This window comes from Ascaphus truei, chromosome 19 (assembly GCF_040206685.1).
Source record: "Ascaphus truei isolate aAscTru1 chromosome 19, aAscTru1.hap1, whole genome shotgun sequence".
Classification (NCBI taxonomy): Eukaryota; Metazoa; Chordata; class Amphibia; order Anura; family Ascaphidae; genus Ascaphus; species Ascaphus truei.
Genome location: NC_134501.1, coordinates 8,459,425 through 8,476,207, shown reverse-complemented (window position 1 = coordinate 8,476,207; position 16,783 = coordinate 8,459,425). Strand labels below are relative to the sequence as shown.

General features: G+C 56.2%; 1 protein-coding gene across 5 annotated transcripts in view; it reads right to left on the bottom strand.

Moving 5' to 3' along the window:
• The window catches only part of GSE1 (Gse1 coiled-coil protein), a 352,546-nt gene that overhangs the window by 60,228 nt on the left and 275,535 nt on the right, over positions 1–16,783 (bottom strand). Inside the window, exon 1 of one of the 5 annotated variants that reach the window (XM_075576452.1) lies at positions 5,044–5,157. The exons of the other annotated variants lie outside the window; for them this stretch is intronic. Coding sequence (XP_075432567.1) covers positions 5,044–5,050 — 7 coding nt within the window. The 5' untranslated portion in view covers positions 5,051–5,157. Of the gene's footprint in view, positions 1–5,043; positions 5,158–16,783 lie in introns of those variants that run through there. 5 annotated transcript variants of the gene reach the window in all.

Sequence of the window (16,783 nt, the reverse complement as noted above, 5' to 3'; positions counted from 1 at the left end):
AGAACCACGGACCTGGGCCCGCAGAACCACGGACCTGGGCCCTGCAGAACCACGGACCTGGGCCCGCAGAACCACGGACCTGGGCCCTGCAGAACCACGGACCTGGGCCCCGCAGAACCACGGACCTGGGCCCCGCAGAACCACGGACCTGGGCCCCGCAGAACCACGGACCTGGCCAAGCAGAACCACGGACCTGGGCCCCGCAGAACCACGGACCTGGGCCCCGCAGAACCACGGACCTGGGCCCGCAGAACCACGGACCTGGGCCCCGCAGAACCACGGACCTGGGCCAAGCAGAACCACGGACCAGGGCCTCGCAGAACCACGGACCTGGGCCCCGCAGAACCACGGACCTGGGCCCCGCAGAACCACGGACCTGGGCCCGCACAACCACGGACCTGGGCCCCGCAGAACCACTGACCTGGGCCCCGCAGAACCACGGACCTGGGGCCCGCAGAACCACGGACCTGGGCCCCGCAGAACCACGGACCTGGGCCCCGCAGAACCACGGACCTGGGCCCCGCAGAACCACGGACCTGGGCCAAGCAGAACCACAGACCTGGGCCCCGCAGAACCACGAACCTGGGCCCCGCAGAACCACGAACTGGGCCCCGCAGAACCACGGACCTGGGCCCCGCAGAACCACGGACCTGGCCCCGCAGAACCACGGACCTGGGCCCCGCAGAACCACGGACCTGGGCCCCGCAGAACCACGGACCTGGGCCCCCGCAGAACCACGGACCTGGCCCCGCAGAACCACGGACCTGGGCCCGCAGAACCACGGACCTGGGCCCCGCAGAACCACGGACCTGGGCCAAGCAGAACCACGGACCAGGGCCTCGCAGAACCACGGACCTGGGCCCCGCAGAACCACGGACCTGGGCCCCGCAGAACCACGGACCTGGGCCCCGCACAACCACGGACCTGGGCCCCGCAGAACCACGGACCTGGGCCCCGCAGAACCACGGACCTGGGCCCGCAGAACCACGGACCTGGGCCCCGCAGAACCACGGACCTGGGCCCCGCAGAACCACGGACCTGGGCCCCGCAGAACCACGGACCTGGGCCAAGCAGAACCACAGACCTGGGCCCCGCAGAACCACGAACCTGGGCCCTGCAGAACCACGGACCTGGGCCCCGCAGAACCACGGACCTGGCCCCGCAGAACCACGGACCTGGGCCCCGCAGAACCACGGACCTGGGCCCCGCAGAACCACGGAGCAGGGCCCCGCAGAACCACGGAGCAGGGCCCCGCAGAACCACGGAGCAGGGCCCCGCAGAACCACGGACCTGGGCCCGCAGAACCACGGACCTGGGCCCCGCAGAACCACGGAGCAGGGCCCCGCAGAACCACGGACCTGGGCCCCGCAGAACCATGGAGCAGGGCCCCGCAGAACCACGGAGCAGGGCCCCGCAGAACCACGGACCTGGGCCCCGCAGAACCACGGACCTGGACCCCGCAGAGCCAACAGGTCAGGGCCCCACAGAAACACGGACCCGCAGAACCACGGACCTGGGCCCCACAGAACCACAGACCTGGGACCCGCAGAACCATTGACCTGGGCCCCGCAGAACCACGGACCTGGGCCCCGCAGAACCACGGACCTGGGCCCGCAGAACCACGGACCTGGGCCCCGCAGAACCACGGACCTGGGCCCCGCAGAACCACGGACCTGGGCCCCGCAGAACCACGGACCTGGGCCCCGCAGAACCACGGACCTGGGCCAAGCAGAACCACAAACCTGGGCCCCGCAGAACCACGGACCAGGGCCCCGCAGAGCCAACAGGTCAGGGCCCCGCAGAGCCAACAGGTCAGGGCCCCGCAGAGCCAACAGGTCAGGGCCCCGCAGAGCCAACAGGTCACCCACAAAAGGCCACCCCCCCAGGGGCCATAAGTCAGACACACTTCTGCTGACCCGGCCAGCCATTTCCCAGCTATTGTATCCAAATCCCCCCCTCCCGCGCCCCCTGCCACTGGGGCATCTGGGGGGGTCACAGGGCAGTCCCACTTTGCACCACCAGATATTGGAGTGAAAGCACTCGGCCATATAACACTGTGGGATTCAAACTTTTGAAATGTAGCCAACCCACAAACCGCAAGATAACAAGCGACTCGGATCCTGCTCCACGTGCGGCTCTATTGGGCCCGCAGAACCGCGTGCACCGACCCAATAAACTCAAATATACTAGTAGTATAATAATCAGAGCGCCCCAGGGCGGGGGCACCGCACAGGGGCGGGGGCACCGCGCAGGGGCACCGCGCAGGGGCACCGCGCAGGGGCAGTGAGCGGATTTCCCGCGTTGGAAAGGATGACTATTTATTGCACTTATTGTAATAAGGACGGGCGGTTTCCCCTCCATAGTACACGGGGCAGGAAGGTGGTGCTTTGGGGGCAGGTTGGTGATGCTTTGGGGGCAGGTAGGTGGTGCTTTGGGGGCAGGTAGGTGGTGCTTTGGGGGCAGGTAGGTGGTGCTTTGGGGGCAGGTAGGTGGTGCTTTGGGGGCAGGTAGGTGGTGCTTTGGGGGCAGGTAGGTGGTGCTTTGGGGGCAGGTAGGTGGTGCTTTGGGGGCAGGTAGGTGGTGCTTTGGGGGCAGGTAGGTGGTGCTTTGGGGGCAGGTAGGTGGTGCTTTGGGGGCAGGTAGGTGGTGCTTTGGGGGCAGGTAGGGTGGGGTGCTTTGGGGGCAGGATCTCTGGCGTTAAAAGGTTACCTCCATCTGCTGGTGACACACAATGACACTTATAAGCGGGGGAGGGGGAGGGGGAGGGGGAGGGGAGAGGGGGAGGGGGAGGGGGGAGGGGGGAGGGGGAGGGGGGGAGGGGGAGGGGGAGGGGGAGGGGGAGGGGGAGGGGGGAGGGGGAGGGGGAGGGGGAGGGGGGAGGGGCATTTACCTAATCTGTGCAGTGTCTCTTTCTCTGTCTCTCTCTCTCTCTGTGTCTCTCTGTCTCTCTCTCTGTGTGTCTTTCGCTGTCTCTCTCTCTCTCTCTCTCTGTGTCTTTCTCTCTCTGTGTGTGTGTCTCTCTCTCTCTCTCTGTGTGTGTCTCTCTCTCTCTCTCTCTCTCTCTCTCTCTCTCTGTGTGCGTGTCTCTCTCTCTGTCTCTCTCTCTCTGTGTGTGTGTCTCTCTCTCTCTCTCTCTCTCTCTCTGTGTGTGTGTGTCTCTCTCTGTCTCTCTCTCTCTCTGTGTGTGTCTCTCATTAACCTATTCCTGTCAGCTTTGTCTGTTACACAGCATCAAAGGGGTTAACCCAGGGGTGGGCAACTCCAGTCCTCAAGAGTCATTGACAGCCACCTGTGCTGAAGCAGGGATATCTCCTGACCTGTGGGTGGTCGTGGAGGATTGAGCTGCCCGCCCCTTGGTTAACACCTTCATGCCCCTATCGCCTAACTAGGTAGTGATGCTATGTCTGCGTAACCAGTCTCGCCGACACCCCCACATCTCATTAACCATCTCTAACCAGTCTCGCCGACACCCCCACATCTCATTAACCAGTCTCGCCGACACCCCCACATCTCATTAACCAGCCTCACCGACACCCCCCACATCTCATTAACCAGCCTCACCGACACCCCCACATCTCATTAACCAGCCTCACCAACACCCCCACATCTCATTAACCAGCCTCACCGACACCCCCACATCTCATTAACCAGCCTCACCGACACCCCCACATCTCATTAACCAGCCTCACCGACACCCCCACATCTCATTAACCAGCCTCACCGACACCCCCACATCTCATTAACCAGTCTCGCCGACACTCCCACATCTCATTAACCAGTCTCGCCGACACCCCCACATCTCATTAACCAGTCTCGCCGACACCCCCACATCTCATTAACCAGCCTCACCGACACCCCCACATGCGTGGTGTGTTAGGGGCAGAATGAACGTAAACAAGCCCCGCCACCCCAGCAGCAGCGCGCCCGGCGCCGAATGAAACCGCTGAAGCACCATCTGTGCGCAGCCGCTAGGTAACAAACACAACCCAATACTACCGGGCTTTTGGGGAAGAGCAGATCGTTTAATTGCCATTAACGAGATACCAACATATTCCATACTGCTGTACAATGACGCACTAAGATGTGACACACAGGTTGTAGGGCTGTGTCCACCAGCTGCACTGATTCAATGTGACACAGCTCTGGCGTCGATCTTTCCACAGCCACGGTGGCGTGCTCCCGCAGAACCCGAGGGGTTAACGCAATCCGCCTCAGTATTGTGGGGCGGAGGCAGGAGTTGGAATAAACCTCAAACTACGCCCCACCCATTAGGAGTTAACCCTGTTGCTGCTGGCATGGAATGCTTTGTAGACACCGAGGGGTTAATTGCACGTGCCTCCGACATTAGATGCCTTCTCCCGTTAGAGCAGGGAGGCGCAACGCCTGTCCTCAAGCCTCTCCAACAGGGCAGGCCTTCAGGATATCCCTGCTTCAGCACAGGTGGCTCAATCCATCCCTGCTTCAGCACAGATGGCTCACAGGCGCAGTGAGCCACCTGCGTGGAAGCTGGGATATCCTGATCTGTTGGGGGGGGTCTTGAGAGCCCCTGGGTTAATAGCACACACCGCTGACATTAGACACCTTCTTCCCCTTAGTGAAACTCTGACGGGTTCACGTGACCCGTGAATCCCGCGCTGCACATTTAGGGGAAACACGCTCAGAATTACCCGGCGGCAACAACAGAGACCGTCAGTGACCTCAATGTCTGACCTCCCACCAACTCATGTGGGGCAGGTAAACCCCCTCCCATGTCAGCCAACAGGCAGGGGTACATTACGCAGACTGGGGCCAATCACCAGCTTTGTAGGGGGCGGCGTTGTAGAGATACTCCACACCATTATACAGTGCCGCCGAATGGTCACACTCAGAGACTGTGAGCACCTCTCCCCTAAACACACCGGGGGGGGGGGGGGGGTTATGGGTTAATGTCTCTGAGACTTGCATACCCAACTCTCCTAACACTGCATGCGCCTACAGAGGTTGGGTTACCCTCAGAGCACACCCAACCTCTGCCCTGCCAACAAGAGCAAGGAAAGGACTCACCTTTCATGGCATGGAGAACCCTGCGAGCTACACATCCCAGCGCGCCACCATCGCCCAGCCGTGCGCCCGTGACCTAATCCTTATCGGGCTGCGGGCTCCCGGCAGGAGAGGTGGAGTCTGGCTCACAAACACCTGCTGCTTTGCACACACCCATTGCAAACGTTCCCTCTCCCCCCCACCTCCTGCAGGCTCCCTGCAGCCAAACCTGTGGGCACAGCCGCCTGACAAAAGAGATCGGGTTTCAGCTGCTGACACACACAAACGGTCTCGCCAAACTACAAAGAGGTCTCCTAACCTTCCGCACTGCAGCGGCAATGCACAGCTGACTGGGTGCTCCAGGGTAAATAGTAGGAGCCACGTTACTCCGTGCAAGAGGTCCCACGCCTGGAGAATCCGTGGCTGAGGTGTGACAGTAACGGGTATTATTGGTACTTCATACCCAGGGCCCCCCCACTTTTTATTTTACACACAGGCCACGCCAATTTGGAAAGAGGGATTTACTTTCGAACGCCTCTTTCTCATCTTTACAGCCCCAAAATATCAAGTATCGTCGCTCTCAGGAGAGATTGGGGAGGTGTGATAAAAGCAAGTTATAGGGCAGTCCCGCCTGCCGGGACCCCGGCATGTTTAATAGGTAAAACGTAGCCGATTGGCAGCTTTTTGGGGGGTATAGGCGTTTTAAAATAATTTACACTTAACATTTCCAAGGATTGGAGGGTTTTTACCATTTGTATCCAAGATCTTTTGCTAGTATCAGATACTAAAGGTGAATTGTTTTACCCATTGTAGTAATTATAAGGTCATCAGAAGTCAGACAGGAAACGCGAACGCCTCTGACCTGTCCGAATTCACCAGGGAAAGGGGCAAAGAAAGCAAACAAACAGAACCGTTACTGGAAGCTGATTACAGACAAGTTGTGCGAGCGTTTTTTATAGGTCCTTTAAAGAGGCAACCCATGCAATATCCTACGTGTGTTTCTTAAATAAATCTGTAGTATTAGATAATAATAATAAACTCTTAGGGCCTCATGCAGAGAGCAGCGCTATTAACAATCTCGCCATTTTCCGGCGAAAATCGCGCTAAAACAGCCGAAAATGGCGAGGTAGGAAAAAAGCGCCTTTTTTTTTTCTATTTGAAAATCTCGCCGCGCGGCTGGCGAGAACCTACATCTCGCCAGTCTGAAAAATATCCAAATTCCGAAAGGCGCGCTCGCCATCTAGCGGCTGTTTTTGGCACGATTTTTCGTCAATTTTCTCCGCCAACTAAAGTTGGCAAGAAGCAGGAGCTCGCCGGCTATAGGGGGGAAAAAATGCGCGATTTTTTTTTCTCCCTTTCAGCTGCGCGCATCTCCTCATTTACAATTCTCCACATGCAGTAATGGTATAAATAGCGGATTTCGCCCATTTCTGCATATGGAGAATAAAACTCTCCATTAAAGTTACTTTTTCTTAAACTCTCCAATTTATTCTAGCGCTGCTCTCTACATAGGCCCCTTAATGCCATTTTTTAATGAGTTAATATACTGAGCATCCTTTGATTTCTATAGCAGGCTTTATCCCACCTCCCCAGCAGTGCAAGAGCTTTGCAACACTTTCTTGTTTGTGATCATTTGTTGCCAATATTCCCAGCAGTTTGAGCTGCAAACTAACAATAGATAATGTTACCGTAGTAATATAAGGATACATTGTAGCTGCTGAGTTACACAGACTGACGGATTGATGAAACTGAAAGGCGGCCATTTAGTGAACCCCGGGAAGCAGGATCTTTGCTGATCGATCGCAGGAGAACGAATCGCTCGGCCTCTTAGGTAATTATTTTTCAATAAAGGTAATCAAAGCTGCATATATTAAAAACAAAATATAGATATATATATATTTTTTTTTAAACTGCCACTTGGACTCTCTTTAAACCTGCCACAAGACCCCCGGGGGGGGGGGGGGGGACGACTTAACCCTTTGAGTGCCAGAGGGACCAGCAACGCATAGCAAAGCACTGGAGAGGTTAATGCAGCTACTTGGCACATCCCGCGGTGTGCAGCTGAACGTCTCGCTCCCCAGCCCCCCCCGCCCCTCCTGCCCCCCCCCCCCGCCCGCTCCCGTGTCCCCGGGGGGTTCTCTGCAGATCCCAGTCTTTATGGAAGAGAAAAGGTTTCTTATTAGAAAGGAACCGGCAACATGGCGCCGTAAACATGGCGCCGGAGATAAGCGCTGCGCGAGGACGCGCGCCGCAGAGAGCATCCGTCAGTGTCCTCGTGCTGCAGGGGCTCAAGGGGTTAAGGTGCCATCACTGTAGCCAACTCCGGTCCACAAGGACCACCAACAGGTCAGGTTTTCAGGCTATCCCTGCTTCAGCACAGGTGGCACTGATTGAGTCACCTGTGCTGAAGCATGACCCCTTTTCAAGAGAAGATATAGGTATTGCGCTGTGTATTTTTGTCACATTGGAAGTAGCATTGGGCATCTTTGTTTGTTTTTTGCTGAAGCAGGGGATAGACTGAAAACCTGACCTGTAGATGGCCTTTTAGGACTGAAGTTGGCCGCCCCAGACATAGACTAAGATAAAACGCTGTTTTGGGTGGGGGTCTTGCCGGCTCTGTGCCAATGAGAAGCTCATCTGACTCGCACACAGACCTTTCCTCGCCAGCGGTGCGGCTCGGACGGGGAACCGGATAATAATGCAAAACCACAACTGCGTTTATTTCTCAGACGCGGTTACCGGGAGAGAACGCGTTGTTTCGGCCTCCCCTCCTCGCGCACGATAAGGATTGAAACGTTATTACGCGCTGAACCCAGTGACATGTCATTGGTTCAGAGGTCCTGAGCTGCCGCCCCCCCCCCCCCCCCCCCCGGCAGTGAAACGGTTAAATCCGGCGCAGGAAATGACACTGAAAGCGCTCAGCACTCAAACACCGTCTCTCCCGGCTTCACATACACGTTTTATCGTTTACGCCCTAATAGTGGTTATATCGCCCCCCGCAGGCTACGAACGGTGAAGTGCAAATAAAACGGCGTCAGCCCATCTTTAAAGAGCCCTGGCCAATATTTCCCCAAAATTGTCAAAATACACAGGATTTCGCAATATGTTTAGGAGGAAAAAACACGAGCAAAATATTTGATGAATAGTCAAGGGCAACAAGAGCGACATTACCACTAGTGACCGCTAGAGGGCGGCAGACAATTGTGGTTTCTGCCGTCCCCGTTAATCGCACAGATTGATCCAGCTCAAAACCCACTGGTATTATTGGTGCATCTTCTAACCCCCCCCCCCCCCCCCCCCCCAACAGATCAGGTTGCCTCTGATTGAGCCCCCTGTACTGAAGCAGGGACTGATTGAGCCACCTGTACTGAAGCAGAGACTGATTGAGCCACTTGTGCTGAAGCAGAGACTGATTGAGCCACCTGTGCTTAAGCAGGGACTGATTGAGCACATGTGCTGAAGCAGACTGAGCCACATGTGATGAAGCAGCGACTGATTGAGCCACCTGTGCTGAAGCAGGGATATCCTGAAACATTGACCCGTGGGGGGGTGTGGACTGGGGTTAAGCACCCCCTGTTCTAACCAGCTGTAGGGAAACAGACAAAAGGTTACTTTCTATCATGACGAATTGCATTGATATGTAACCTCGTTAGGAGACCTATTGTTTTAATTAGCGTTCTCTAACAGCCAACAGTGGCCAAGATCCCCCAAAACGGCGCTGCGGTTTCAGCCAGCCTTTAATCGCATTCATCCGGCTGCCGGCGCTTAGCGCCCTTTTGCGAATCTGGCCCGACGTGGCTGCGTTTGTAGACAATTCTTTACGCAATCTGTGTTGTTTATAGGTTGGCGACTCCTTTGGCGGGACCGATATATAAACGGTTTGCAGATGTGCGCGAGATTACAGGGCTCCCGTGTTCTTTGATGCAGATGTGATCCTCGCAACATCTGGATATCATTTTCACATCGGCCCAAAACGTCCAGAAATCCACCCGTTCTCACAGAAAAACAGGGGCTTCAAAGAAGGACGAGCTCGCCCCATCGGTTAGAGATAATAAGTCATAATGGCGGCCATCTTTAAAGTGCCAGCAGAAAATGGTTTGTGATATTTTCCCGGTGAGTAATGTGATTAGGGGGTAAAGGGCCGGAAAAAAAAGACAATTTTTACACCCAAAAGGTATACACATGGTTAAGCCTGCAAAAAGTAGCAGAGAACATTTAAGTGCTTGAGATCCCATAATCCCTCCTCTCACCTTCCCCCCTCCCCTCTCTCCTTCCCCCCTTATCCCCCTCTCCTTCCACTCTCCCCTCTCTCCTTCTCCCTTTATCCCTCCTCTCCTTCCCCCGTATCCCCTCTCCTTCCGCCCTTTATCCCCTCTCCCTCCCCCTTATCCACCCTCTCTCTTTCCCCCTCCCCATCTCTCTCCTTCCCCTTCCCCTCACCCCTTTGTCCCCCCTCTCTCTCCTTTCCCCCTCCCCATCTCTCTCCTTCCCCTTCCCCTCACCCCTTTGTCCCCCCTCTCTCTCCTTCCCCCCCTCCCCCCTCTCTCTCCTTCCTCCCCCCCCCTCTCTCTCCTTCCTCCCCCTCTCTCTCCTTCCCCCTTCCCCTCTCTCTCCTTGTCTCCCCTCTCTCTCCTTCCCCCCTCCCCTCTCTCTCCTTCCCCCCTCCCCTCTCTCTCCTTGTCTCCCCTCTCTCTCCTTCCCCCCTCCCCTCTCTCTCCTTGTCCCCCCTCTCTCTCCTTCCCCCCTCCCCTCTCTCTCCTTGTCCCCCCTCTCTCTCCTTCCCCCCTCCCCTCTCTCTCCTTGTCCCCCCTCCCCCCTCTCTCCTTGTCCCCCCTCTCTCTCCTTGTCTCCCCCCTCTCCTCTCTCCTTCCCCCCTCCCCCCTCTCTCCTTGTCCCCCCCTCCCCTCTCTCTTTCCCCCCTTCCCCTCGCTCTACTTGTCTCCCCCTCTCCTCTCTCCTTCCCGTCTCCCCCTCTCCTCTCTCCTTCCCCCCTCCCCCTCTCTCTCCTTCCCCCCTCCCCCTCTCTCTTTCCCCCTTCCCCTCGCTCTCCTTGTCTCCCCCCTCTCCTCTCTCCTTCCCCCCCCTTGTCCCTCCCCCCTCTCTCCCCCCCCCCCCCCTACGCACACATTGTCCCGATTGATTAATATATATTTTTTATAGGAATAATGTTTTATGATTTTGCAGAATAATGGAGGCTCCGGAACCCGGCTTCCGACTAAACCTCCCGTGTAAAATATGGGCTGGGGGGGGGGGAGAGAAGTCTGACATCCATTATCAGGAGCCCACCCCCTGCAGCAGACGTAACACTGCGATTTATCGCCCGGACAGGATGGGAGGCGATGGGAGGCGGGACACGCTGCCCGGTTCAGGCGGCGGGTTAGGGATGGCGGTCCCCTGACCCTGTATTGTTATAGGCCCGGGCAAAGAGGTAGTTAAGGCAATTTGGAAGGAATCTGAGGGCTGCTATCTACCCCCCCCCCCCCCCGAATACTTAACCCTATTAGTGCTGTAGGGCAGGGGTGCTCAATTCCAGTCCTCAATCAAGCCCCCCCCACCCTCCCAAAACAGACCAGGGTATCCCTGCTTCAGCACATGTGGCTCAGTCAGACTAGGCCTCTTTGCCACCTATGCTGAAGCAGGGACTGACATCTTTCCTATTATTGGACATAATGTATTTGTTGGGTTGGTTGCATAGTCATGAGCAGGCGTGGCCAACTCCAGTCCCCAAGGGCCACCAACAGGCCAGGTATTGAGGATATCTCTGCTTCAGCAGAGGTGGCTCAATCAGTGGCTCAGTTCGACTGATTTCCTTTAAAACCTGACCTGTTGGGGTGGCATTGATCACCCCTGCTGTGGGGGTTATGCCAACGCTATTTCCCGCACATCAATGAGATAACAGAGCGCTGGGTACAGAGCGCGGGGTACAGAGCGCGGGGTACAGAGCGCGGGGTACAGAGCGCGGGGTAAGGTGATGGATTTAGGGCTCTGGGTTCAATTCCTGCCTAGTGCAAATTATCTTGGCAAAATGGCGTTCTCTCTTGATATATGACTGTATCACTTTGCCTCTGTTTACCTAGCTGTATATGGGGATATAAATCCGATTTCCCCTCCTGCCATTAACAGGGGAGCAGTGCTGGCGGCCTTAATGTGTCTGGGACAGAACTGGGAAGCGCTGTGGATGCTAAAGAGGTAATTATAGCCTCAGAAAGCGGGGTGTTCATCGCCCCTCTGCCAGCCAGATCTCCTTGGTACCCTAGAAGTGGCCACATTGTTTTGGGGGGAGCTTATTGCTACCAGGGCTGAAATCCCAATGGGTTTTATTTCTTCTTCTATGGCGCCGACAATATACGCAGCTCTGTACTTCCCGATTTGCAGGCACGCCAAGTCCCAGGTTTGTGCTGCCGGAGGCACAGGAAGATAAAGAGGAAAAATGGGGAGCGGACACTGGCAAACCGGGTGTAACTACTTCAAAGGGCAGCGTTTGTATTGCTAAGTCACACTGCGCTCCCCGCGGCGAGACGATATTTGTTCCCCTAATTAATACATGTCATTTCCGACTATCGCTAACAAAACAGTGACCGATCCCGGGCAGTACAGTGTCCTGAGCGCGTGGGGGGAACACACACTTAATACGGCCCCACACTGCCCCTCAGTGTGTGCAGGCAGCATGGGGGGTATAGCTGTCACTCACTGGGGGAGCTTCCAAAGTCACGCCCCACAATGCCTTGCTGCTGTGGATGCAAAGCATTGTGGGGTGCGACTTTTGAAGCTGTACCCCTGACTCCAAGGTGCAGTTTGGGGTCCAAGTATGCAGCCCCCTCACAGGCTCAGGAACCAGCTATACAGCCCGGGGTCCGACACTACAGAACCCCCTGCTGGGAATCGCAGAACTAGGAAGCACAACCCCCAGAGGTGCCACTCGCACGGCTCACTCTGCCCTGCCAGGCCTCTGGTCACCTTGAGGATATCACACTGGGGTATTATCACACTGGGGTGTTATCACACTGGGGTGTTATCACACTGGGGTGTTATCACACTGGGGGGTTATCACACTGGGGCATTATCACACTGGGGCATTATCACACTGGGGTATTATCACACTGGGGTATCATCACACTGGGGTATCATCACACTGGGGTATTATCACACGGGGGCGTTATCACACTGGGGTGTTATCACACTGGGGTATCATCACACTGGGGTATTATCACTCGGTTATTATCACACTGGGGTATTATCACACTGGGGTGTTATCACACTGGGGCGTTATCACACTGGGGCGTTATCACACTGGGGTATTATCACACTGGGGTATTATCACACTGGGGTATTATCACACTGGGGTATTATCACACTGGGGTATCATCACACTGGGGTATTATCACTCGGTTATTATCACACTGGGGTATTATCACACTGGGGTATTATCACACTGGGGGGTTATCACACTGGGGCATTATCACACTGGGGTATTATCACACTGGGGTGTTATCACACTGGGGTATTATCACACTGGGGTATTATCACACTGGGGTATTATCACCGGTAACTGCCTCGCTGCCGGAAGGTTTTAAACACAGTGCAGATACTCCTTGTGTTTGCAATACCGATGTAATACACAGTCACACCATATCTACACAAACGGGAACTAACCCGGCTGGGGGGGGGGGAAGGGGGGGTCTATAACCGGCGTAATATACACCCGCCCGCGGTAATGGAGGGAGAGCGAGCCCTTACACTAACGCTGATCCAAGAAGATAAGGCATTTCCTCCGTGCCGGGAGATTATTCCGTGTAATCCGCGTGTGCGCAGAATGAGGAGATATCACGGCGCCTCCTAAACCCGCAGATTCGCCGTATTTATTTCTGTTCCTTATTATTTCCCCACACGTGAGAAGGAGACAAAAGAGCCACATTAGGATAATACTCTTCTACGTGCAACACAGCGCCGCCGCCACCACCATATACGTGGCATGACGCGTCCACACAATACACTGCTCCGTCCTTCATACACCGTGCACTGCGTATAACACAAATGCCCACTGTTCTGCACTGCATATAACACGACTGCCTTCTGCACTGCATATAACACAAATGCCCACTGTTCTGCACTGCATATAACACGCATGCCCACTGTTGTGCACTGCGTATAACACTATTCTGTCCTGCAAATAATACAGATAGATGCGATGCACTGTATATAACACACGCCCACTGTTCTGCACTGTATATAACAGATACACACACACACTGCTTGTGTTTCCGAGACATGTTTAATTGTGCAAGTGCTGTACCATACACACGACTAGTTGCACTTAAAGCAGCAATCTCTTGAGACGCCTATAGAAGTGTCACTCGTATACTCGGGTTATTATCCGGGCCCCGGGGCGTGTGCTGGCTCTGTTATTTAAGAAGAATATACATGTGTTTGATAGTGATACATATCAGTGTACTGTATATAAATATAATATAGGGTACAGATGGCTTTACAAACATACGATGTTGTGTATAATGTATGCACATTACACACAGGCTTGTGTACTATACACATTACACACAGGCTTGTGTACTATACACATTACACACAGGCTTGTGTACTATACACATGCACTCGTTCAAAACATAGAATAGAATTTGCATGTAGACTAATTACAGATATTTATTTGCATGTATTTAATAAAGAAACATTCATCTCCGTGTGTGTGTACACACACACACACACACACACACACACACTTATACAGAACATTGCTCTGCATACGTGTATATTACTGCAGAGCTATACATTGCACAGCAACAGACATTACACAGCATGCAACAAGATAACGCACAGCGCATTACACAACCATGCACTGCTCTGCACATTACAACAGCCTCTCACTGCTCTGCGCATTACACAACCATGCACTGCTCTGCACATTACACAGCCTCTCACTGCTCTGCGCATTACACAGCCTCTCACTGCTCTGCACATTACACAGCCTCTCACTGCTCTGCACATTACACAGCAACACACACTGCTCTGCACATTACACTGTCTCTCCTTGCTCTGCACATTACACAGTCTCTCCTTGCTCTTCACATTACACAGCCTCTCACTGCTCTGCACATTACACAGCCTCTCACTGCTCTGCTCATTACACAGCCTCTCATTGCTCTGTACATTACACAGCCTCTCATTGCTCTGCGCAATACACAGCCTCATTGCTTTGCACAATACACAGCCTCACTGCTCTGCACATTAGTCTCACTGCTCTGCTCATTACACAGCCTCTCACTGCTCTGCACATTACACAGCCTCTCTTTGCTCTGCGCATTACACAGCCTCACTGCTCTGCGCATTACAGCCTCACTGCTCTGCGCATTACACAGCCTCACTGCTCTGCACATTAGTCTCACTGCTCTGCTCATTACACAGCCTCTCACTGCTCTGCACATTACACAGCATCTCTTTGCTCTGCGCATTACACAGCCTCACTGCTCTGCGCATTACAGCCTCACTGCTCTGCACATTACACAGCCTCACTGCTCTGCACATTACACAGCCTCACTGCTCTGCACATTACACAGCCTCACTGCTCTGCACATTACACAGCCTCACTGCTCTGCACATTACACAGCCTCACTGCTCTGCACATTACACAGCCTCACTGCTCTGCACATTACACAGCCTCACTGCTCTGCACATTACACAGCCTCACTGCTCTGCACATTACACAGCCTCACTGCTCTGCACATTACACAGCCTCTCACTGCTCTGCACATTACACCGCGCCTCTCACTGCTCTGCACTGCACTGCAGCCCTATCAGCAGCTTAATGGTTAATATCCCCGGCCAGGAGGGGTATTAGAAGGAGCCTGGCGGGGGCGCTCCCTCCTTCTCTTACATCCCCAGGGAGTTGCGCGGCTCACAAACCCCGCGCTGCGTCGGGCGTATTTATACAGAGGGCGTGTGAGATACTGTGCTGGGTAAACACGGATCTGGCATGGTCTGCGGGTGATGGAAACCACCGACTCCGGCAGAGGCGCAGAGAATGGGAGCGGGACGCGGTGACAGGGCAGAACTGCACCGCACCGTAACCCCACGGTGCTGCACCCACACCGCCAGAGGGAACTGCACCGCACCGTAACCCCACGGTGCTGCACCCACACCGCCGGAGGGTACTGCACCGCACCGTAACCCCATGGTGCTGCACCCACACCGCCAGAGGGAACTGCACGGCACCGTAACCCCACGGTGCTGCACCCACACTGCCGGAGGGAACTGCACCGCACCGTAACCCCACGGTGCTGCACCCACACTGCCGGAGGGAACTGCACCGCACCGTAACCCCACGGTGCTGCACCCACACCGCCAGAGGGAACTGCACCGCACCGTAACCCCACGGTGCTGCACCCACACTGCCGGAGGGAACTGCACCGCACTGTAACCCCACGGTGCTGCACCCACACTGCCGGAGGGAACTGCACCGCACTGTAACCCCACGGTGCTGCACCCACACTGCCGGAGGGAACTGCACCGCACCGTAACCCCACGGTGCTGCACCCACACTGCCGGAGGGAACTGCACCGCACCGTAACCCCACGGTGCTGCACCCACACTGCCGGAGGGAACTTCACCGCACCGTAACCCCACGGTGCTGCACCCACACCGCCAGAGGGAACTGCACCGCACCGTAACCCCACGGTGCTGCACCCACACTGCCGGAGGGAACTGCACCGCACGTAACCCCACGGTGCTGCACCCACACTGCCGGAGGGAACTGCACGGCACCGTAACCCCACGGTGCTGCACCCACACCGCCAGAGGGAACTACACCGCACCGTAACCCCACGGTGCTGCACCCACACTGCCAGAGGGAACTGCACCGCACCGTAACCCCACGGTGCTGCACCCACACTGCCGGAGGGAACTGCACCGCACCGTAACCCCACGGTGCTGCACCCACACTGCCGGAGGGAACTGCACCGCACTGTAACCCCACGGTGCTGCACCCACACTGCCGGAGGGAACTGCACCGCACCGTAACCCCACGGTGCTGCACCCACACTGCCGGAGGGAACTGCACCGCACCGTAACCCCACGGTGCTGCACCCACACTGCCGGAGGGAACTTCACCGCACCGTAACCCCACGGTGCTGCACCCACACCGCCAGAGGGAACTGCACCGCACCGTAACCCCACGGTGCTGCACCCACACTGCCGGAGGGAACTGCACCGCACGTAACCCCACGGTGCTGCACCCACACTGCCGGAGGGAACTGCACGGCACCGTAACCCCACGGTGCTGCACCCACACCGCCAGAGGGAACTGCACTGCACCGTAACCCCACGGTGCTGCACCCACACCGCCAGAGGGAACTGCACCGCACCGTAACCCCACGGTGCTGCACCCACACCGCCAGAGGGAACTGCACCGCACCGTAACCCCACGGTGCTGCACCCACACTGCCGGAGGGAACTGCACGGCACCGTAACCCCACGGTGCTGCACCCACACCGCCAGAGGGAACTGCACCGCACCGTAACCCCACGGTGCTGCACCCACACTGCCGGAGGGAACTGCACCGCACCGTAACCCCACGGTGCTGCACCCACACCGCCAGAGGGAACTGCACCGCACCGTAACCCCACGGTGCTGCACCCACACCGCCAGAGGGAACTTCACCGCACCGTAACCCCACGGTGCTGCACCCACACTGCCGGAGGGAACTGCACGGCACCGTAACCCCACGGTGCTGCACCCACACCGCCAGAGGGAACTG